This window comes from Labeo rohita, chromosome 8 (genome assembly GCF_022985175.1).
Source record: "Labeo rohita strain BAU-BD-2019 chromosome 8, IGBB_LRoh.1.0, whole genome shotgun sequence".
Taxonomy (NCBI): Eukaryota; Metazoa; Chordata; class Actinopteri; order Cypriniformes; family Cyprinidae; genus Labeo; species Labeo rohita.
This window is the reverse complement of record NC_066876.1, coordinates 32,997,556-33,021,327: the sequence shown is the minus strand read 5'-3', so window position 1 is coordinate 33,021,327 and position 23,772 is coordinate 32,997,556. Positions and strand designations below refer to the sequence as shown.

The following is a 23,772-nucleotide window of genomic DNA, read 5'->3' as shown; positions in this document are numbered from 1 at the left end:
CCATGTAGCCCTGTTTTTGCAGATGATTCAGTCGAGCAGAAATGTGCTGCGCTGAAACAGGATTCTTATCTCCCATCCTGTAGCTCAGGCCGTGTCAGAGTCCAGACGGCCCGTGTCAGACCCTGACAGCGCTTGGACAAACATCCCCAGAGCGGCGCTCCAATCACACGGCCTGACGTCACCGCAGACCTTCCTATACTATCTGCTAGCGGACGCAGAGCTGCTGGCTGCATGACAGACAGCGCAGGATAAGGGAAGGTGAAACGGACAGAGGGTTCGGCTTATTTCGGAGAGGAAGCTGTCGTTTAATACTTAGGCCAGTGTTTAGTATCATATTAGTATAGTGTTTTGTTAATATTTTAAAGTAGATTTTAATTTTACATTTTCTGTTTTAACTTTAATTTTAGTTAAAGTTTCAATAACTTTGTGTTTTTGTCTTATTTTTTACATTTTTATTTATAATTTGTAATTATATTTTAAACATTTTGCATATGTAATAATTTCTATTTAGTTGGTTAGTAATTAGTTTTTAATTATATAAGTATTAATTATATTCTACATATATTTTTAGAATTTTATTTATTAGTAAGTATGTTTTTTATTTATTAGTAAGTATGTTTTTAATATATTTTTCTATAACGTATTTTTATTTATTAGTTTTACTTTATTTAGTTTTTTATCATATTTGTATTACATTCAAAATATATTTTCATATTTTTAGAATTTTATTTATTAGTTTATTTGTTATTAATAATTTGTAACTATGTTTTTAATATATTTTTCTGTAATTTATCATTTTTATGTATTAGTTATAGTTTATTTAGTTATACTTGTATTAATTATATTCTAAATATATTTTTAGATTTTTAGAATTTTATTTATTAGTTTATGTTTTTTAATAATTTGTAATTGTTTAAATATTTTTTTCTATAATTTATTATTTTCATTTATTAGTTATTTATTTATTATATTCTAAATATATTTTTATATTTTAAACATTTTATTTATTAGTTTATTTGTTTTTTAATAATTTAATTATGTTTTAATATATTTTTTCTATAATTTATCATTTTTATTTAGTTTTAGTTTTTTATTACAGTTGTATTAATTATATTCTAAATATATTTTTATACTTTTAGATATTTATTAGCTTATTTGTTTTTAATAATGTGTAATAATTTGTTTTTAATATATTTTTTCAATAATTTATCATTTTTATTTATTAGTTTTAGTTTATTTAGTTTTTTATAATATTTGTACTAATTATATTCTAAATATATTTTTATATTTTTTAAATTTTATTTAGTTTATTTGTTTTTGAATAATTTGTAATTATGTTTTAACATTTTTTCTATAATTTACCACTTTTATTTATTAGTTTTAGTCTATTTAGTTTTTTATTATATTTGTATTAATTATATTCTAAATATATTTTTATATTTGTTTATTTTATTTTTATATTTTTATATTTTGTATTTATTACTTTATTTGTTTTTGAATAATTTGTAATTATATTTTTAAATAGTATTCATATAATTTATCATTTTTATTCATTATATTTTGTTTATTTAGTTTTTATTATCATTTGTTATTATATTTTTTAACATATAATTTATCATTTTTATTTTTATATTTTAATTTTTTTAGTCTTGGTTATTATAGCACTTCTAGTTAAACTAAACTAAAATAAGAAAAGTTTCCTTGGCAACTAGTTGAAATAAAGCAAGTTTTTTTTTTTATATATATATATATATCAGTTAACATTTAGTTTATTTAACAAATGCACAAAAATACAGCATCCAGCAGATTGAAATCACAACACAGAACATCTGTTTACATCTGGCTCTTAGTGAAAACTTTCTTTTCCATGACAGTGATCTAATAAGAAACTTATTTATTGCCATTTTTTTCTCAAATGCATCACAACTTTCTCCTCCAAGCTGACTGTTCAAAACAGGAAGTGATCACCGGAGCGTCCAATAAATGAAGCACTCGTTCTCTCTCTGCCAGCCTGAACCCACTCGCCTCCAGATGGGACGAGGAGGACCAGCTGTGTGCAGACATCCGATCGGAGCGCCTGAGTCACCGGCCCCAGGCCCCGCAGCATCAGCACAGGGGCCAAATCAGATTTTGGAGAGGAAGTTGGTTTAATAAGGCCCCCAGTTCACATCAAACACAGGCCCGTACGCACAAACAGAGAGCAGCGCTCAAACACTAACACACGCTGAGAGCTTTTGTGCTCGCCATCACACTATAAACATATGAGATTCAACCAGCACTGATGCACATAGACAAAAACTATCATTGAAAATAAGCATGCTTATTAATTCTTATCCTCATTAATTGATTGTCCAGCAGTGGATCGACCTTGCTGATAGTTGATTTATTTTTTTATTTAATTGGTTTTATAATTGTTCACTTTATTATAATAATAGTCATTTATTTTTAGCATATTATTTATTTATTTATTTATTTATTTATTATTTTATATTCTTGTTTACTTATCCATTTCTATTTCATTCAATATTCATATTTCAATTCATATTTTATTTTACAAAACATATATTTTTATTATTTATTTTTTTATTTATTACTTTGATATAATTCATAATTTTATAATATATATTATATATACATATAATTATATAATATAATATTTATTGTATGTATATAATTTATTTAATTTTGTTATTATTTCAAAATATTTATATCATTTTCTATATTATTATTCACTTAATTTTGTTATTATATGTATATTGTTTATTTATATACTTTTGTCATTATTGTTCCTATTTCTACATTATTATTTATTTAAAAATGTGTATATATTTTTTTATTTTTCCTTCAAGTATTTCTTAAATGTCTATTAGTAAATTATTAATTTAGTTAACTTTTTGTTAATTTGTATTCTTATTTATAATTATGTATTTAGTATTACTTATAATAATATATTTTTATTATATGTACATAATTTACTTATTTTTGTTATTATTTAATTTATTATTTATTACCTTATTATTTCTAATAATAATATATTTATATGTATATTATTTATGCATATATTTATTTACTTCAATGTTTTCTTATTTTATGTATCTATTTCAATATAATTATTATTAATAATAAAAATAAGAATAATACATGTATATAATAATTTATGCATATGATTATTTTATTTCCCCCCAAGCATTTGTTAAATGTCAATTAGTAAGTTATTAATTGAGTTACTTTTTTTTGTTATTTTGTATTCTTATTTCTATGTATTTATTTAGTATTACTACTACTAATAATAATATTAAAATATTTTATTATATGTCTATAATTTACTTGTTTTTGGTATTAATTTATTTTTTATGTATTACCTTGTATATTACCTTGTATATTTATTTACTTTTTTATTATTATTTAATTATTTTTTGTATCTACTTCTATATTATTATTATTTTTATTACCATTACTATTACTATTATTAATATATTTTATGTATATAATTATTTTATTTCTCCCCCCAACCATTTATTAAATGTCCATTACTAAATTATTGAGTTACACTTTTTTTGTTATTTTGTGTTCTTATTTTTATGTATTTATTTTGTATAACTAATAATAATATTAATATATTTTATTATATCCATATAATTTATTTTTGTAATTTATTTTTTATTTATGTATCTATTACCATATTATTATCAATAATATTAATGTATAGAATCAATTTATTTTTTATGATTATTATCATAATTATTGTACATTCTCATGTTTATTTCTTAAATATTATACATTTTTCAATCATTAAGTTGTGGGTAAATCTTGATTACTTGCCACCAAGTGATTCAAACCAAATGTAAAAATCTTTTAAAGATTAATTAACCTGTCAAAAAAAAACCATACATGCATACACTGACTCTGAGAAATTACGCAAGTCAGTCAAGCAGATTTAAGCAGGAGATTTCAGAAAACTCTTCCTGTTTTTGCATACAATATGCATTCAACTATCCATGCACAGAGGCTGAAACTAGACAGAAGACTAAAATCTGTTCTACAAGTTAATGAGCTTTAACACTAAAAATGCTTTGAATCGAGATTCACAATACTGTTGTCCAAACTATCCAAACCATGAAATGATGAACATTGCATGTGTTGGTATTAACTGAGCATTTCTGAACAAGATATCTGTAGTTGCTCTGACAAAAATGCATTGACTGAAAGAGATTTATGCATTTGAACACATTTAAATAGCTGACAACAACTGCAAAGACAGATTGCTTGTTGAGTGCACTTAAAGATTGCACAGAGGCTGAAAACAGCCATTCGTAGAAAGTTTCTCCCTATATTAAATCAATACATTGAGTTAAATCAATCAGCTGCACACGTGGCTAATTGACCGTTCAGAACTCCGTGTCAATCAATGAAGGTCACATGTAACTTTTATAAAGCTGAGGTCAAAAGGTCACAGCACAACTGCAATCACCCGGCTGACTATGCATGATTTACAAACCCAGTTGCATAACCGCAAATCTGGACAGAGAGTCTGAGCTCTTGTTCTGGATTTATATCTATTGGACATCGAGGAGTGAGACTTTGGAAATGCGAACGATAAATCCAAATGCGTCAATTACATAACGCAACCCCCACAAAGACGCTTACAGCTCGGAGCCGTAAGGTCCAACGACTGACCCTTTGAACCGCCCAGCTGCTTACAGCATTAAAGCCACGTCTCTCATTACAAGAGCAAGCAGAATATCTGCTTTGAGCCATGATAAGTTTATGTTGTGCTTGTTTGGTGGGTTTACGGCCTTTGAAATATTACAGATACGTGCAAAACGCAAAGCAGATCTTGTGTTTGTGAGGTTCAACGTTCAAATTTAATTGCAGCAAGGGATTTCATTCGCCCAGAAGGGACTGAACGCGTCTTATCCCGCCGTTTTGTGATCTTCTCTGATGTTGCTGGTAAACAGCAGAAGTAATCAGATGAGACAGACTGAAGTCCTGACGATGTCCACTCTGTGTGGACGCTGTAATGAGGACAGAGAAATGCAATGGAAACCTGTCGATATGTGTGTATCATGTAAGATGTATCGTCCAGTATTCAGTCAGGAAGAGACAGCTGCTCGCGGTCAACAGTTTGCAGAAAATCTGCTTACTCAGATACACAAATCAGCAGTTATGAATCTGCAAGTCTGAGACAAAACAATGCAAATTAGACAGTCGGCACATCTGTTCATATCTATTGGTCAGCAAAAAATAAGTATCTCTTCTGTATGAGTCACAGATAATAAGAAATGTATGGAAGTTTGATTAAATCACAATTCACGCCCGAGTTTACATCTCGCAATTCAAATAAAATACGTTATAATGTTCATTCATGTTTTTTTTGTGCTTTAAGTAAAGAAGAAAAGACCTAATAAGGCAATACATTAATCTGTCACAACGAATTAAAGAGGAACAAAATGATATTTGTTGTTTATTTATTTCTTCAAAAGATGATACCATTTTAAAGCTGAGACCTTGATCATACCAGAAGTAACCTGCTCTGTCTTTCTCAGTCACAATTTTTATGGTTTTTCTCAGAATTGATGTTTACATCTTGCAATTTTGACTTTTTTCCTGGATTTTGGGTTTACATCTTAGAATTTTTACTGTTTTTCTTTGAATTTAAAAAAAAAATGTAATTTTGGCATTTTTCCTGGATTTCGTGTTTACATCTCGCAATTTTTACTGTTTTACAAAGTCTACAAGTTGCAATTTTGTGTTTACAGCTCACAATTTTTATGTTTTTTCTCTGAAATCTGAGTTTACATCTCACAACCTTGACATTTTTCCTGTATTTTGGGTTTACATCTTAGAATTTTTACTGTTTTTCTTTGAATTCTGAGTTTACATCTCATAATTTTGGCATTTTTCCTGGATTTCGTGTTTACATCTCACATCTTTTACTATTTTACTGAGTCTAAAAATTGCAATTTTGGCATTTTTCCTGGATTTTGTGTTTACATCTCACAATTTTTACTGTTTTACAAAGTCTACAACTTGCAATTTTGACATTTTTCACAGATTTTGTGTTTACAGCTCAAATCTGAATTTTTTACAGTTTTGATTTTTCCTGTTTTGTTTACTCTTAGAATTTTTACTGTTTTTCTTTGAATTCTGAGTTTACATCTCACAATTTTGACATTTTTCCTGGATTTTGTGTTTACATCTCACAATTTTGACATTTTTCCTGGATTTTGTGTTTACATCTCACAATTTTTACTGTTTTACACAGTCCACAATTTGCAATTTTGACATTTCTCCAGGATTTTGTGTTTATACCTCAGATTTTGTACGATTTTTCTTGGAATTCTGAGTTTACGTCTCACATTTTTGACATTTTTCACAGATTTTGTGTTTACAGCTCCAAATTTTTATGTTTTTTACTCTGAAATCTGAGTTTACATCTCACAATTTTGACATTTTTCCCAGATTTTGCATTTACATCTCACAATTTTTAGTGTTTTTCACTGAATTTTGAATTTATGTCTTGCACTTTCAACATTTTTCCCGAATTTTGTGTTTACATCTCACAATTTTTATGTTTATTTTTCTTTTCTGAATTTTGAGTTTATTTCTTAATTTTGAGTTTTTAAATCTTGCAACTCTGTTTTTTGGTTTCTGCCACCAAAAAAAGGGAAAAGGTTACTACGTCTTTTTATCTTGCAATTCTTACATATTCAGAGTTCATATTTCACAATTCCAAGCTGATATCTCACAAGTCTAAGCACAAAATTCAGGATAATGCAAGATAAAAAAAAAGGAGGACTTTATCCCGTAGCAGAAACAACCTTTCATAGTACTAATTTCATAGGAACTCATTTCTGAACAAGAATTGCCTTGACAAAAATGCATTGACTGTGTGAGGTATTTGCATTTGAAAAAAATTTAATTACACAAAAATATTGCACGGCACAATGGTTGTCAACATTGATAATAATCAGAAATGTTTCTTAAGAAGCAAATAACCATATCAGAATGGTTTCTGAAGGATCATGTAACACTGAAGACTGGAGTAATGATGCTGAAAATTCAGCTTTGATCACATGAATAAATTACATTTGACAATATATTCACATAGAAAAGTGTTGTTTTAAATTGTAATAATATTTCACTGTTTTTACTGTCTTTTTCATTAAAATGCAGCCTTTGTGAGCAGAAGCGACTTTTTGTAAAAACATTTAAAAATTTTCATTATGCCAAACTTTTGACCAGTACTGTAAAATCGTTTACATTTGTTAAAGAACATTTTTAGAGTGCAACTAAAACATTGCAGCATGTATAATTTATTGCATTATTCATTTGACATGTGTTATGGTTCATCTTTGAAGCGCTGTAATCATGAGTACCTGTAACAGCAGCGGCTCGTATGTCCGATTAAACTGATTAAACTGAACTACAGCCTGTCAGGAGTTACAAACATGCATGCCGAGTAAAACACACAGGTTTCACAAATTAGAGGAAAACTGCACATGTGGCAAAAGGCTGGTGGGGCCGAACCACACACCCAGTGGTTTGTGCTTTTTATGGTTAACCTTTCAAGAGCAGGGGCACAGCAGACCTGCTTTAAAACTACAGATCGTTATGCTGCATTTTAGAAAAGACATCCATACAACTCTGAAACATTCCCTTCATCATCTAAAAGACTTAAAACTAAAATTGCACAAAGTAAAAACAGTTTCCACCAAAAAAATGAGCAGTACTTTTTTACAAAACATTTAGTTCTGGAATATATTAAACGTGAATAAAGTATAGGTTTTTAGATGCAAAGACGTGTTTTATGTGAAAGGCCCCTTATGTTGCTTTTTATGTTCTTTTTGGAAAGAACAACCAAAAAAAAGCATGAAAACAATATGTTCAGCTACGTTCGTAAATATGATTTTGAGTGAATTCTGCTTTTGAGGCGTGTGGCTGGACACTTTTAGCGCAGAACCTGATGATTACGAATTACAGTAAATACAAACTCAGAGGCTTTTCATTGCATAACAGAGGAGAATCTGCTATAAATATCAGCTGTTTCAGTGTTGTGGTCAATGCACAAAATTAGTAAACCTTCTAAATCCATACTCTCTCAACGCTCATGCAGGCGTATGAAAAACGAGATGCTTTTAACTTAACTGCAGGCCAAACCCTCCTAATTATGATGCTGGTTAACGATGATTCGGCGCACCCATCATCCTATGAGAAACTACTATTCATGGAAAATACTATCTTTCTATAAATAACAGTCTGCATTTATGTGTCTGGTAGGTATTTTGATAAAAATTATAATAGGTCAAAAATAGGTCTAACACTATTTAAAGGAGTCACAGCGTTTGTCTTGCTCTTTTGAAACATTTCTTATATTGTTGTGGAAGTAAACGCTGAAAAGATCTTTACCAAAAACCATGCTGCAGGCATATGCAAAATTTATTTGCAGCTCTCATTTAAACTTCAGCAGCAAAAATGGTGTTAAGAGGTCAGTTAATTTCCCCAAATCAGATTCAGAACTCAATGATTTACTTCAAAATGTTTGCAGAAGTGCCTGCACAGCATTTTTACATGTATTAAAATGTTTTAGTAGCAATATATGGAGATAAAGGATGCTGTTTATAGGTATGAATTGTTATATTGGTCCAAGCAGGATGCTTTTATCGATCTTTTAAAAACTAACATAAAAATCAACACAAAAGTGGTTGTTTTCTGTGTTTGTGTTGAACTTACTATTACTTCAAATAAAGTTTTAGTACATTTTTAGTTTATGCAACCAAAAGCTTTCTGTTTTTGATACTTTACATTATTCTCACATTAATAAAAAAGGGATGTTTAATAAAAAAGGTGTGTTTTCTACACTTTTTTTTTCACTAAACTGACACAAAGAATAATTATAGTTAATTTTTTTTTTATTAATTTACATCAATACATAGCCATAAACAGCATTCTTTACCTCTATATATTGCTACCAAACATTTTTAATACGTGAAAAATGCTATGGAGCCACTTCTGCAAACATTCTGGAGTAAATCATTGAGCTCTGAATTGATTTACTCCAGCTGAACTGATTTGTGAAAATTAACTATATGTTTACAATTCTGACATTTTTTCTAGATTTTGTGTTCAAATCTCACAGTTTTTACCATTTTCCTCTTAATTCTGAGTTTATATTTCACAATTTTGACATTTATCCTGGATTTTGTGTTTATACCTCACTATTTTTACTGTTTTTATCTGAATTCCGAATTCACAATTTGCAATTTTGACATTTTTCCTGGATTTTGTGTTCACATCTCACAATTTTTACTGTTTTTTTTTTTTTTTTTTTTGTGAATTCTGAGTTTATATCTCACAATTTTTACTGTTTTTCCTCTGAATTCTGAGTTTATATCTCACAATTTTGACATTTTCCTGAATTCTGTGTTCACATCTCACAGTTTTTTCTGTTTTTTTTTTTTGTGAATTCTGAGTTTATATCTTGCAAATTTTACATTTTTTCCTGGATTTTGTGTTTGCATATCACAATTTTTACTGTTTTTCTCTGAATTCTGAAATTGTAATTTGCCTTTTTTTTTTACATTTTATGTGCCACAATTTTTAATGTTTTTCTCTGAATTCTGAGTTTACACTTTGCAAGTTTGACATTTTTCCTGGATTTTGTGTTTGCATCTCACAATTTTTAATGTTTTTCTCTGAATTCTGAGTTTACACTTTGCAAGTTTGACATTTTTCCTGGATTTTGTGTTTGCATCTCACAATTTTTAATGTTTTTCTCTGAATTCTGAGTTTACACCTTGCAATTTTGACATTTTTCCTGGATTTTGTGTTTGCATCTCACAATTTTAATGTTTTTCTCTGAATTCTGAGTTCACAATTTACAATTCTGACATTTGTCCTGGATTTTGTGTTTATACCTCACTATTTTTACTGTTTTTCTCTGAATTCTGAGTTCACAATTTGCAATTTTGACATTTTACTGTTTTTTTCCTTTTTTTAAGGAGTTTACATTTCATAATGTTGAGTTTGACTTATCTTGCAATTCTGACATATTCATAGTTCTAAGTAGAAAAAAAACAGAATTGCAAAACAAAAATAAAAAAACACTTTTATCTCATGGTGGAAACAAGCTTCCATAGTAATGTGCATTACTTTGAATCTACATAAAAACATGTTTGATCCACAATATTGTTATACAAACTAGTCGAACAGAGTCCAATCAAAGTATTTAATATTGAGGAAAGTTGCTGACTTGTTAAGTTAAGGTTTTTGAATCATGAATAACACATAATTATACTAGCTATATCACTCAGCAATAAAATTGGGTCATACGTCTAATTTATTGCTGTGATGCAGAAAACAGGTGATGGCCTATTTCCTCCCGTTCCTGCCGTCTGTCTGAAACCGCGTGAAACCAGACACCACATTTAGCACCAAACTTCCTGCAAAACATCAAGCAACTTTCCGTTTCTGATGTTTCTGTTTGCATTTTAACAATATCCTGCAATCCTCACAATTGAGACATGCAAACAGCAGGATGCTTAACCCAACAAGTTTACAAACGAGCGAGACAAACTACAGTCCGATCTGTGAACTTCCTCTCACTCACGTTCACTGACGTCTCTGTCTGTCTACTGTCTCCATGCCCTGCCTTTTGACTTCCTCCTGCCAACCAACCCAGGACTCAACTGAAACAAAAGCGGTTTATGTGCAGCGGAGGTGTGTGTGTGTGTGTGAAGGGTGGGAGACAGGAGAACGTGTGTGACTTGAATGAGAATGTTAAAAAGAAATAAATGAGACCTTTAAGAGCTTGTATTGTGTCACTGGTTCTCTCATAGGCTGACCAACTAGAAACAGATCTGCCAACATGAAATCAAAACTACTTTAAAGCATGTTCCTCATCTTAAAAGAATAGTTTAGCCATCATGACTCCCCCTCAGGCCATCAAAGATTTAGAGAAATGTAGCATTGCATTATTTGCTCACTAATGGATCCTCTGCAGTGAATGGGTGCCGTCAGAATGAGAGTCCAAACAGCTGATAAAAACACAACAACAATCCACAAGTAATCCACACCACTCCAGTCCATCAATTAATGTCTTGTGAAGCCAAAAGCTGCATGTTTGTCAGAAACAAATCCATCTTAAAGATGTTTTAAACTGTAAACTGTTGCATGAGTCCATGACACATAATAACGCTTCCACCAGTAAAAAAGTCCATCTTCTGTTGTCTCTCACATCAAAATCCACTCACATATTTGTTTAGAGCTGTTTTGGCTTGTAAACAGTGCTTGATCTGTGCAGATTTCTCTCCTGATTCAGATGAGATTACTTTTTCACTGGAGGAAGCGTTATTATGGATTATGGTCTAAAGTTAAAAACGTCTTCATGATGGATTTGTTTCTTACAAACATGCAGCTTTTGGCTTCACAAGATGTTAACTAGTGGACTGGAGTGGTGTGGATTATTTATGGATTATGTTGATGTTTTTATCAGCTGTTTGGACTCTCATTCTGATGGCACCCATTCACTGAAAGGTCTGAAGATGTCAGTGATTTATCAGACCATGTTATTGCAAAAAATGACACAACTTGCAACACAAAACTCCTGCTGTGAAACACTGGGATGCATGGATGGAAAAAAGTTTGTATGAAAAAAACGATGCCGTGGACAGTGAGTCTTTCCTGTTATTCTCCCAGTGCAATGAGCAAAGAGGAGAAAAGACACTGGACAGCCAGACAAACAACAGCCGAGGTGTGTGCATAGTTTAAGAATGATTTTACTAGTGCATTTATAGGACACCTAAACTATGTGTAATGTGAGAGAAAATGTTTGCAAGACTACAGAATCTCAGTCACAAGTGAAAAGAAGGACAACGATAAAATGCAATATCCACCTTACACAAACAAATCCATTATGGAGCTCATAGTGACTCTATTAAAGGATGAAGTGAAATGTATAGACATTAGTATCAGACTACACAAAGAAAGTAAAACAATTCAACAGACACTGCATCTGGAAATGATCTTGTACATGTGAGTCTGTCTTCACTTCCCTCTGATCACATGTCACAATCAACATCCTCATGCAACCGTCTCAAACTGCAGAAACTCAACTGATGGACTTTAACTGAGAAATAGATAATTAATAGCAATTCCCTGGCAACCATCCAAAACAGTCTAGCATTGTTACTTTAGAACCAAATCAATGCTCCGAAGAACCTAAAATGTAACAAAGACTGTTTTTAATCTCCTAGAACCAAATGCTCAAAAATACTACAGCTAAAAAATAAATATATATGTGCATATAATATAATAGCTGCATATAATAGCTAAAATTAAATATAAAAAGAATAAAAATCCAGAATGAAAAATATATTTATGTAAAAAAAAAAACTAAACAAATAAAAAAAGAAATACACACACAAAAGACTTTACCTAAAATTAAAAAGAAAATATAAAATATCAAAATCAAAACTATAACAATATAGTGCTGTCAAACAATTAACTGCATCCAAAATAAGTTTGTTTACATAACGTACATACTGTTTGTTTATAATGTATATATAAATTCACAAACATACAGTATATATTTTAAAAACATTTGCATGTATTTACATGAATATATTTATGTAATTTACATTATATATAAATATTTTTAATATATAAACAGCATTTTTCATATATATACACATGCATGTGTGTGTATTTATATATACAAATTAAATATACACAGTGCACACATATTACGTGAACAAAAACGTGCCATTAATGGTTTGACAGCACTACTATAACACCTCAAATACACTAAATAGCAATTAGCGTTATTAAATTAAATAAATAATACAAATAACAAGGTCATGCTCAATTCAGAGCAATGAACTTCATTTTAAAGGTGCACAGCAACAAGTACCATGGTACTATCATCATTATAAGATAATTACCATAGTACTATACTGATTTTTTTTTACCATGGTACCCTTATAAAAGCACTGTGGTGGTACCATAACGCAGTTAATACAATATAAAGCATAAGACTGCAATACTACAGTACTTCTGATTTGAATAATGCTGCAGAAATTCATGCACCACGGTATTTACAATAAAAAGTAAAATGTTCTGTGGTACTTTTTAGAACTTTTAGCAAATGTAACCATTGCAGACCATTTTAAATGGCTAGGAGCAGCATGGAAATAAAATGATGCATGAGTCTGACATTATCATAACTGTACAGTTTGAATGAGAGCATCCAGAATTAAATTAATAAACAAATGAAGCGTTGATAGATGATGGTGTTTTACCTGGTTGATGAAGCAGTAAAATCTCCTCCATCCAGGAGTCTGATCTTGCAGAACAAAACTCCATTGACAAACGGCACGGCTGTCAGCTCTTCCAGAGTAACATGAGTCTGAAACTTAAACTTCTTCTTCTTGACTAAAAACGCCATTAACACCAATTTGAAATGACTTAATTCTCTAGTGAAGTGTAATGTTTGAACTGAACGCTGTATAACGGTTTTAATCTGGCTGTGGAAACTCTCTCTGCGGGATCATGTTTTCATTGATCATCTGCGGGGAAAGAAAAAAACACAAATCAAAACTAACGTGAGAACAGATAATCACTAACACATTAGCAAATCGATAAACGTCTACTTTGAGTATGTGATTCGCATTTAGAAAAGAGCGTTTCTTTGTAAAGTTCCTGTCAGGTTTGTTCAGTTCACGCACCCGCAAACAAACCGACTCTTCGGATTTTCTCACTGATGATCCTCGTGCAGCGGCGGGACTCGAATTAACTCTCAATCTTTGAAACATGAGCAGCATTAACGCTGATCGAGTGAAATAATCATGTCCTCTAGTGTTTCTGTCTCCTGTGTTTGGATGTGATTCTGTCCCTCCGGTCACTGTGTGTTTAGATTTTCTAAAGGGATTATGAAGCTCCGCCTCTCTCTCTCTCTCTCTCTCTCTCTCTCTCTCTCTCTCTCTCTCTCTCAATTCAATTCAGTTCAATTCAAATGAGCTTTATTGGCATGACTGTGTAACATATCACAATGTTGCCAAAGCAATAAGTATATTATACAAACATATAGATTGACAGAAAAAAAAAAAAAAAAAACAGAGAGTTATTGTAAATGGTTATTGTAAAGAGGGTATCAGTCTTTTTCCCTCATTTGATGGCAGGAGTACACATACTGCGTTGCCAGGTGGATGCATTTTTCCTTCTCTCCCAATATATACAAGAGTTTCTCTGTGTTGCTTGTTTGCTGGAATTCAGGTGACACTAGTGCTATTTGTTTGAAATAGGCATCTCTGATGTGTTTATATTTGCTGCACTCTGTAAGGAAGTGCAGCTCGTCCTCTATGAGACTCTCTGTGCAGTGAGAACACAGTCTGAGCTCTCTGGCTCTCCAGCTCTTTTTGTGTCGGCCCGTCTCTACACTCAGACTGTGCTCACTCAGACGATATTTCGTCAGCAGCTTTCTGTGACCATAGTTTTTAATACTGCTCAGGTATGGCGCTAATTTATAATCAGATTTTATATTATGGAAGTAAGTTAATTTCTTTTCTTTTCTCTCTCTCTCTCTCTCTCTCTCTGCTCTGGTCTCCAGTCAGTGATAATCAGTGTTGGGAAGGTTACTTTGGAAATGTAATAGGTTACAGATTACAAGTTACTTGATTTAAAATGTAATAAGTAGTGTAACTTTTCAATTACTTTATTAATGTAACTTATTACTTTTAATTACTGATTACTTTTCTAAATTTCTAATATTTTCAAACTGTTAATCATTTTGAAACATTTAAACCAGGCAGAGTTAACCTTACAGTAGCACCAAACACTGATTACTGTCAGACTTTCAAAATCCTTCATCACTTGAATTAAGATTATAATAAGTAAGGGATAACATACATCTTTATTTTGTGATAACAACTGGCTGAATGTACATTATCTCACTTATTACACAGCTGCTTGATAGATTATTTAGATGTTTCGTGTTAAAGTTATTAGACACGAAACACTGATCTGAGTTGAAATATTTGAGTGCTTCCATGAAGAAATCAGTTGCTAGCAAACGGCAAGTTCAAACTAGACATTTAGGGATACAGTGCAGTCATACCAGTTTTCTTACACAACATTTCACCACATAAATAATTAAATAGTAGTACTAGTTTGTTAGTTATCTTATAATCCATTACAGTGTACAAGAACAAAAAATGGCAGCAGCTGCGTTTGTATGAAACAATACAGCAAGTCCACAATGCCAGGATGACAGAATTAAGAAATTGTACAGATAATATTGAATTAAGCTTTAATATTTTATTAGCTAACCAAATGCAAAGCTTCCGCCAAGAAAAATTATCAAGCATATAGCACTGATTTAAGTTGCCCCGAAAGAGTCTGAACTGTGTAATAATTTAATTTAAAGCACAGCCACCACAAATTCAGACTTTTTTTTGTTGTTGTTTATTTATTTTTTGGGTCTTTTTATGCCTTTTATTGTGATAGGACAGTAGAGAGATGACAGGAAAGAGCTGGGAGGAGAGAGGGGAGCGGGATCGGCAAAGGACCTCGAGAGGGGGATCGAACTCGGGTCACCGTGAGCGCGGTTGCGCTATATGTCATAACAAGATCATAACATAAATAACATCATAACAAGAAATAGTTTAATAGCTATGATACTGGGTTTGAAATCAAATGTTTGCATAGTTATGACAGAAAACACTAGCATCTAACAATGCCTTGGAAAAAACTATCTTAAAAAATAAGTTTATGCATAAACCCAAATAGGAAATAAAACAGTTATCGAATAAGCATGTGTCCTATTATGTGTCCTAAACTCCTGAAACATTGGTGTCTCATTAGAGCAGTCAATGCAATTTATGAAACAATTAAATCTGTAAGTGGGGGTGTGTGAAAAAATTCAGATGTAATCCCCTTTGTAATCATTGGCATTTTTCAAAAGTAACTGTAATTTAATTACATATTTTTTCTCAGTAACTGTAACTAATTACATTTATTTTGTAATTAAATTACGTAATTCCGTTACATGTAACTAGTTACTCCCCAACACTGGTGATAATTTTAATTTTGTCAATAATAAACGTTTACAACTTATACAACTTATAATGGTTGTGTGAGCAAGTAGTAGTACTGACGGTGTCATGTAAAATGTAAACTTAGCTGAAGACAAGAAAAGCGAAGGAACATACAAACCGATTCAACTGAGTGAGTCATTTGCGCTGGAACCGCTCTGATTAATTCAAACTCCAACTTCGATTCATCAAATCAATTCACCAGCAAAAAACAGTTCAAAAGAGACTTTCATTTTCGAATTACCACATCGCTTGTGAATGATTTTAAAAACCACGTAGAAACTCCGAATCAGTTACTTAATTTAGATCGGAACTAAGCCTAATAAGCGGGTTCGTGAATCTTTTAATTCAGCTGGTTTGCGAATCATTTTAGTCGCTGCCATGTCTTGATTTGAATAACGGTTCGCGAATCATTATTCAAATCGGGAGCGCGTATCGCGAATCATTTGATTCAGAACGGAACTAAGCGGATTCGAATCTTTTCAGATCGGTAGTTCGGAGCGGGTTCATTTGATTCAGAACGGAACTAAGCGGGTTCGTGAATCTTTTCGGATCAGCACTTCAGAGGTATAGCGAATCATTTGATTCAGATCGGAACTCGGGTTCGGAATCAGCACTTCAGAGCGAGTATTTGATTCAGATCGAATCATTTGATTTCAGATCAGATCGGAACTAAGCGGGTTCGTGAATCTTTTCGGATCAGCACTTCAGGCGAGTAGCAATCATTTGATTCAGATCGGAAGCGGGTTTTGATCTTTTTAGATCGGGACTTCGGAGCGCGAAATCATTTGATTCAGATCGGAACTAAGCGGGTTCGTGAATCTTTTCGGATCAGCACTTCAGAGCGAGTATCGCGAATCATTTGATTCAGATCGGAACTAAGCGGGTTTTGATCTTTTTAGATCGGGACTTCGGAGCGCGTATCGCGAATCATTTGATTCAGATCGGAACTAAGCGGGTTCGTGAATCTTTTCGGATCAGCACTTCAGAGCGAGTATCGCGAATCATTTGATTCAGATCGGAACTAAGCGGGTTTTGATCTTTTCGGATCAGCACTTCAGAGCGAGTATCGCGAATCATTTGATTCAGATCGGAACTAAGCGGGTTCGTGAATCTTTTCGGATCAGCACTTCAGAGCGAGTATCGCGAATCATTTGATTCAGATCGGAACTAAGCGGGTTCGTGAATCTTCTCGGATCAGCACTTCAGAGCGAGTATCGCGAATCATTTGATTCAGATCGGAAGCGGGTTTTGATCTTTTTAGATCGGGACTTCGGAGCGCGTATCGCGAATCATTTGATTCAGATCGGAACTAAGCGGGTTCGTGAATCTTTTCGGATCAGCACTTCAGAGCGAGTATCGCGAATCATTTGATTCAGATCGGAAGCGGGTTTTGATCTTTTTAGATCGGGACTTCGGAGCGCGTATCGCGAATCATTTGATTCAGATCGGAACTAAGCGGGTTCGTGAATCTTTTCGGATCAGCACTTCAGAGCGAGTATCGCGAATCATTTGATTCAGATCGGAAGCGGGTTTTGATCTTTTTAGATCGGGACTTCGGAGCGCGTATCGCGAATCATTTGATTCAGATCGGAACTAAGCGGGTTCGTGAATCTTTTCGGATCAGCACTTCAGAGCGAGTATCGCGAATCATTTGATTCAGATCGGAAGCGGGTTTTGATCTTTTTAGATCGGGACTTCGGAGCGCGTATCGCGAATCATTTGATTCAGATCGGAACTAAGCGGGTTCGTGAATCTTTTCGGATCAGCACTTCAGAGCGAGTATCGCGAATCATTTGATTCAGATCGGAACTAAGCGGGTTCGTGAATCTTCTCGGATCAGCACTTCAGAGCGAGTATCGCGAATCATTTGATTCAGATCGGAAGCGGGTTTTGATCTTTTTAGATCGGGACTTCGGAGCGCGTATCGCGAATCATTTGATTCAGATCGGAAGCGGGTTTTGATCTTTTTAGATCGGGACTTCGGAGCGCGTATCGCGAATCATTTGATTCAGATCGGAACTAAGCGGGTTCGTGAATCTTTTCGGATCAGCACTTCAGAGCGAGTATCGCGAATCATTTGATTCAGATCGGAACTAAGCGGGTTCGTGAATCTTCTCGGATCAGCACTTCAGAGCGAGTATCGCGAATCATTTGATTCAGATCGGAAGCGGGTTTTGATCTTTTTAGATCGGGACTTCGGAGCGCGTATCGCGAATCATTTGATTCAGATCGGAAGCGTATCTCGAATCTACTAGTTAGGTACTTATTTTTTTTACTTTTTCTTCTAATATAATTATAATACATTTAATAATAATTATGTTAAAATGTTCACTGTCATAAGGCATCATAATATACATGTGGTGAAAGTGTTAACTTAGAATCAACATTTAAATTTAGACAAATCAGATTTCATAGGATTTTTTTCCTCTAAGGATTTTTCAATATTCACATCGGAAAACAAGTGACAAAAGTCTAAACAAACTTATATTTGTTATATAAGTCATATTTAGGAAGCGTACCATTTAAATAAAAAAGTTCGTCTGAAACTCGATATTAATTTTTTGTTTGTACAAACAAGCCGATTTTCAGCACAACAGCACTCTTGCTCAATTAAAATTCTAAAACAATGACACAAAATCTCTAAACTATTAATATAGGCTAATAATCAAACTATCATAATCATGAGTAATATGCACACTTACACTCTTAAAATTACTCTTAATTAGCAGGGATGAGCATTTAACATAAAGAGCCTTTAACACAAAGTAAGAACTGAAGGAAAAAGCTAATTTTTCCATAAGTATTGAGTCCCTCAGATATGGCGCACTTTGTCTCCACCTAGTGGCGATAAAATGAACTACATGCATCATGCATATCTATTAAGTGACTGAAAAATAGGGAAATTATATTATATTGTTAAATTAAGGGATACTGTATCAAAACGTGAAAATATCAATATATAATTAAAGTAAAACACAAATGTTATCTCTTTATGAGAAAAAAGTACTGTTAGACAGTTTATTTAGTACATGTTGAAAGCATATATATATATATATATATATATATATATAGTAAGGATCACATGCTTGAGCATCAATAACTCACATAAAGACTCATAAGTGTGTGGAGAGTTTCTTTATTCAGCGTACTTAAATAAAAATTGCAAATTCTCAAAAGCTAAAGAAACAAAAGCCTCCACAAAGTCTTCCGTCACTGAAACCACTGGCTTTTCCTCACGAAACTGTGTTTTCTGTAGGTCTCTGACCTTGATTTGAATTTTGCATGTTCATTTTAGGGTCAATTACACACCAAAAAAATAAATTAAATGTGTTGATATTTAAGCAACCAAATGTAAAAATAAAAAGTTAAACTGAAAAGACTTTACAGTAGCAAAAGGTCTTTTTTAAAGTAAAACTTTTATATTTTGGCCACCTGTTTAAAATGCTCATAAAAGTCCTCATTTTATTCTCTCCCTGAAACACTCACACATATAAGCACAAAGTCTTTGAGGCACCGTGCTGTACAATAATTTACAGTCTAATCTAGACCAGACCATCACACACACACATTCATATTTGTCTCTATTGTGCATCTTCTGTCTGCGGCGGCACGTTTTCCACTCCTTCTCCAGTCTCCGCGGCAGCCGCTGCGTTTGCGCTGTTGGCGTTCTGTAGAAACTTCCTCAAGTCCTTCAGTGCGGGTCTGAACATCTGAATGAGGGCGAGCAGGGCGGCCTGCGTCCCCTCCAGAGCCTGGGCTTGTCTCTCCTGAGCGCAGGCCTGGGCCTCCTGCGAGCGGCGGATCATCTGGAGCAGGTCGTTCTGGTTCTCCAGGTGCTGGGCGATCTCGCGCACGTGCAGGTTGGTGACGCGGTGCTCCTGCAGCAGTTTGGCGGAGTTGAGCGCGATGCGGCTCTTCAGTTCCTGCGGTTTGGCCGAGCATTCGGCCTGCGCCGCCAGCATCTCCACCGGAGCCTCTGCGGTGACGGTCACCGGCGTCTCGGTGGTGCAGTACTCCACCATGCCTTCCTCCAGCGTGTGGTACGTCGTCTCGGCTGCGGAGGAACAAGCATGGACATATTGTGGTTTTATAGACAGAAAATAAGTCTTAGATGAAGATCATGAGTCAAGCTACAATCATACCTTCAAGAGTTTTTATCTCACACGCTGCTGCGGCCGCTGGCTGAATGCCTGAGAAGAAAGAATCACGTTTGTTCAGCACTGAAATGCATTTGTAAAACTGTTAGGACAAAATGTAAACTATAAAACGAAAATGATCATTTTCCTTTGAGGATTTACATCAGTGTGAACATCAAGGCAAGACACTGCAGGCAAAACCACTGTTTTTTTCATGCACTGGTCTGTTTTGAGCTCTTTTGCTTTTATATCATAAAACTAGTGTAAATAAAACATCCGATATTAACATTTAGGTGCTTAAATTAGTACACTTTATCTATTTGCAGCCGTAGATTTCTATTATAATACATTTCTTTAAAGGCCATTTTCTTAAAATGAGACATTTTTTCTCACAATTTAGCCTTTTTTCACAGTGCTGAGTTTATATCCTGGAATTTTGACTTTTTCTTGCAATCCTGGGTTGTTTTTGCACAATAAAAAAAAAAATTCTTGCAATTTTGAGTTTAAAATCTCTTTTTTTTTTTTTTGTTTTTTTTTTTGCAATTTTAAGTTTATATTTCACAATTTGGATTTTTTCATCATAATTTTAAATTTGTATCTCACAATTTCAACCTTTTTTCCTTGCAATTTTTCATATCTCCCAATTTGGATTTTTTTCTTGCAATTTTGAGTTTATATTTCACAATTTGGATTTATTTTATCATAATTTTGAGTTTATATCACACAATTTGGATTTTTTTTATCATAATTTTGAGTTTATATCTCACAATTTCAACTTTTTCATCATAACTTTGAGTTCATATCTTACCATTTAGATTTTTTCATCATAATTTTGAGTTTATATCCCAAAATTTCTTTTTTATCATAATTTTGAGATTATAACTCACAATTTAGACCTTTTCTTCATTATTTTGAGTTTAAAATCTCACAATTTTGACTTTTTTTCTTACCATTTTTTGAGGTTATATCTTACAATTTCAACCTTTTTAATCATAATTTTGAGTTTATATCACACAATTTAGACTGTTTTACTCACAACTTTGAGTTTATGTCTCACAATTTGGACTTTTTTTCTTGCGATTTTTTTTATCTTATATCTTACAATTTCAACCTTTTCTTATCAGAATTTTATGATTTAAAAAAAATTATGTTTTCCTCACAACTTTGAGTTTATATCCAAAAATTTCTTTTTTATCATAATTTTGAGATTATAACTCACAATTTAGACTCGTTTCTTGCAATTTTGAGTTTAAAATCTCACAATTTGGACATTTTTCTTATGATTTTTTGAGCTTATATCTTACAATTTCAACCTTTTTATCATTATTTTGAGTTTATATCTCACAATTTCAACTTTTTCATCATAACTTTGAGTTCATATCTTACCATTTAGATTTTTTCATCATAATTTTGAGTTTATATCTCACAATTTGGATTTTTTTCATAATTTTGAGTTTATATCCCAAAATTTCTTTTTTATCATAATTTTGAGATTATAATTCACAATTTAGACTCGTTTCTTGCAGTTTTGAGTTTAAAATCTCACAATTTGGACTTTTTTTCTTACCATTTTTTGAGCTTATATCTTACAATTTCAACCTTTTTATCATTATTTTGAGTTTATATCTCACAATTTGGATTTATTTTATCATAATTTTGAGTTTATATCTCACAATTTCAACTTTTTCATCATAACTTTGAGTTCATATCTTACTGTTTAGATTTTTTCATTATAATTTTGAGTTTATATCCCACAAATTGGATTTTTTAACCATAATTCTGAGTTTATATAAATCAATTTTTAGCTTATATCTCACAATTTGGATATTTTTCTTGCAATTTTGAGTTTATATCTCACAATTTGGATTTTTTTAATCATAATTTTGAGTTTATATCACAATTTAGACTCTTTTACTCACAACTTTGAGTTTATGTCTCACAATTTGGACTTTTTTTCTTACGATTTTTTGAGCTTATTTTTGACTTTTAAAATTTTAAAAGTGAAATCCGAAACCCCCTTTGTAAAAATAATGAACTCTAATATGTCAATAAATAAATAAATACATAAATCAAACAAGAATCTCGAACCTGGCTTTATCCAATGCTCAGAGTTCTGTTTTAGAAGATATTGCAAATGAATGCATATTGAGCTACATAATGCATACTTTGTATATTTAAACATGACATTTCAATAAAATGAAATGGCTTTATGCAGCGTTCAGATTTCTGTTCCGGAAAATTATGCAAATTGATGCGTATTTGAGATCATGCCTCATTTGCATATTTAACCATAACATGTCTGGGGGGTAATGAATACGTTTTAATGTACTGCGATTACTTAATTAGGGAAGTATGATTCCATATATTAAAGTATATTTTTACCCTATTTGCCGCATGAAAATGATGACAGATGTAAATCAGTGAAGTGTAACAGTTGTGGGACTTTGCGCATGTGAAGTTACGCAGCAGTAACGCTAGTGTCTTACTTTGCGTTAACGTGACGGTGGCTGCGGAGCTGATGGGCACCGCGATCTCCGCGCCCGCCTCCGCCGCCGGAAGGCTGATGATGGTCGCTTCTCCCAGCAGATTGCAGATGCGCTGCTGCATGGAGGTCAGGATGACAGGCACGGTGGTGCAGTCGCCCGTGCCCTCCATGGCCGCCCGAGCCTGGGCCACTTTGCGCCGTACCTCCGTCTTGAGATCCGACCATTTCTTCTTGACCTCCGCGAGCTCGCGCTGACAGGTGCTGACGGCGTTTACGCGCTTCAGGATCTCCATCCACGCGCTGTTCTTAGCGATGTGCGTGACGCCCGCGTTAAAATGATTCACCAAAATGTGTTTTTGCTTCTCCATCTCCTCCACGATGATCTCCACCTCCCTTTCGGAGAAATTCGTTTTTCTCTTTTTGGCCTGAGATGCCATAATCTATTTAATTGGACCGGGGGGGGGTAATATAAAATTGCGTAGAATACGTAAAAATAGTAAGTTTTTGTCCCGACACAATTGCGCAGCGTAATGGCTTCTTGAATCGACTTCTCTTCCAACAACAACGTTTGCGGCCGCAAATGGCTGAAGTCCCACCCATTCGTCGCCTCTAACGACTCCCATTGGCTCAGATTTGCCATTGACGGTGACGATCCTTCTTTTTATTGGTGGAAACTGTGATCAACCACACCAAGTATTTGCGCTAGTCTTTTTTTTTTTTGACCAGAGGAGGGAGCTATTTACTTGTCAAAAATCATGTTTTTGTTATGTTATCATGTTTTATTGTGTTAGTTGTATTTGTAATTTATTTAGTTCATTTTACTTTACATTACAATAACCCAACTGCAGTTTGATTGAGATTAATTGGAATGCACAATGAAAAAATATAATTGTTAATCTGTTTTTGCAAAGGAACAATTATAGGAATGTTTATATATATATATATATATGTATGTATGTATGTATGTGTGTGTGTATGTGTGTGTGTGTGTGTGTGTGTTAATTTCATTAAAAATTAAATTATATTATCTTAAAATTGTTAAAACTTAATTTAAAATATA

At 32.9% G+C, this 23,772-nt stretch overlaps 2 protein-coding genes across 2 annotated transcripts in view; both read right to left on the bottom strand.

Moving 5' to 3' along the window:
- eeig1a (estrogen-induced osteoclastogenesis regulator 1a) overlaps nucleotides 1–13,911 on the bottom strand; it is a 38,035-nt gene extending 24,124 nt beyond the window's left edge. The window contains 2 exon segments of the mRNA XM_051117828.1: nucleotides 13,299–13,565; nucleotides 13,725–13,911. Coding sequence (XP_050973785.1) covers nucleotides 13,299–13,444 — 146 coding nt within the window. The 5' untranslated portion in view covers nucleotides 13,445–13,565; nucleotides 13,725–13,911.
- A 5,309-nt stretch (nucleotides 13,912–19,220) lies between these two features.
- naif1 (nuclear apoptosis inducing factor 1) lies at nucleotides 19,221–23,772 on the bottom strand. Its single transcript, XM_051116524.1, has 3 exons — nucleotides 22,714–23,772; nucleotides 20,234–20,281; nucleotides 19,221–20,145 (listed from the first exon to the last, which is right to left on the bottom strand). The coding sequence occupies exons 1-3, from the start codon at nucleotides 23,147–23,149 to the stop codon at nucleotides 19,673–19,675; spliced, it is 957 nt and encodes a 318-aa protein (XP_050972481.1). The 5' UTR covers nucleotides 23,150–23,772; the 3' UTR covers nucleotides 19,221–19,672.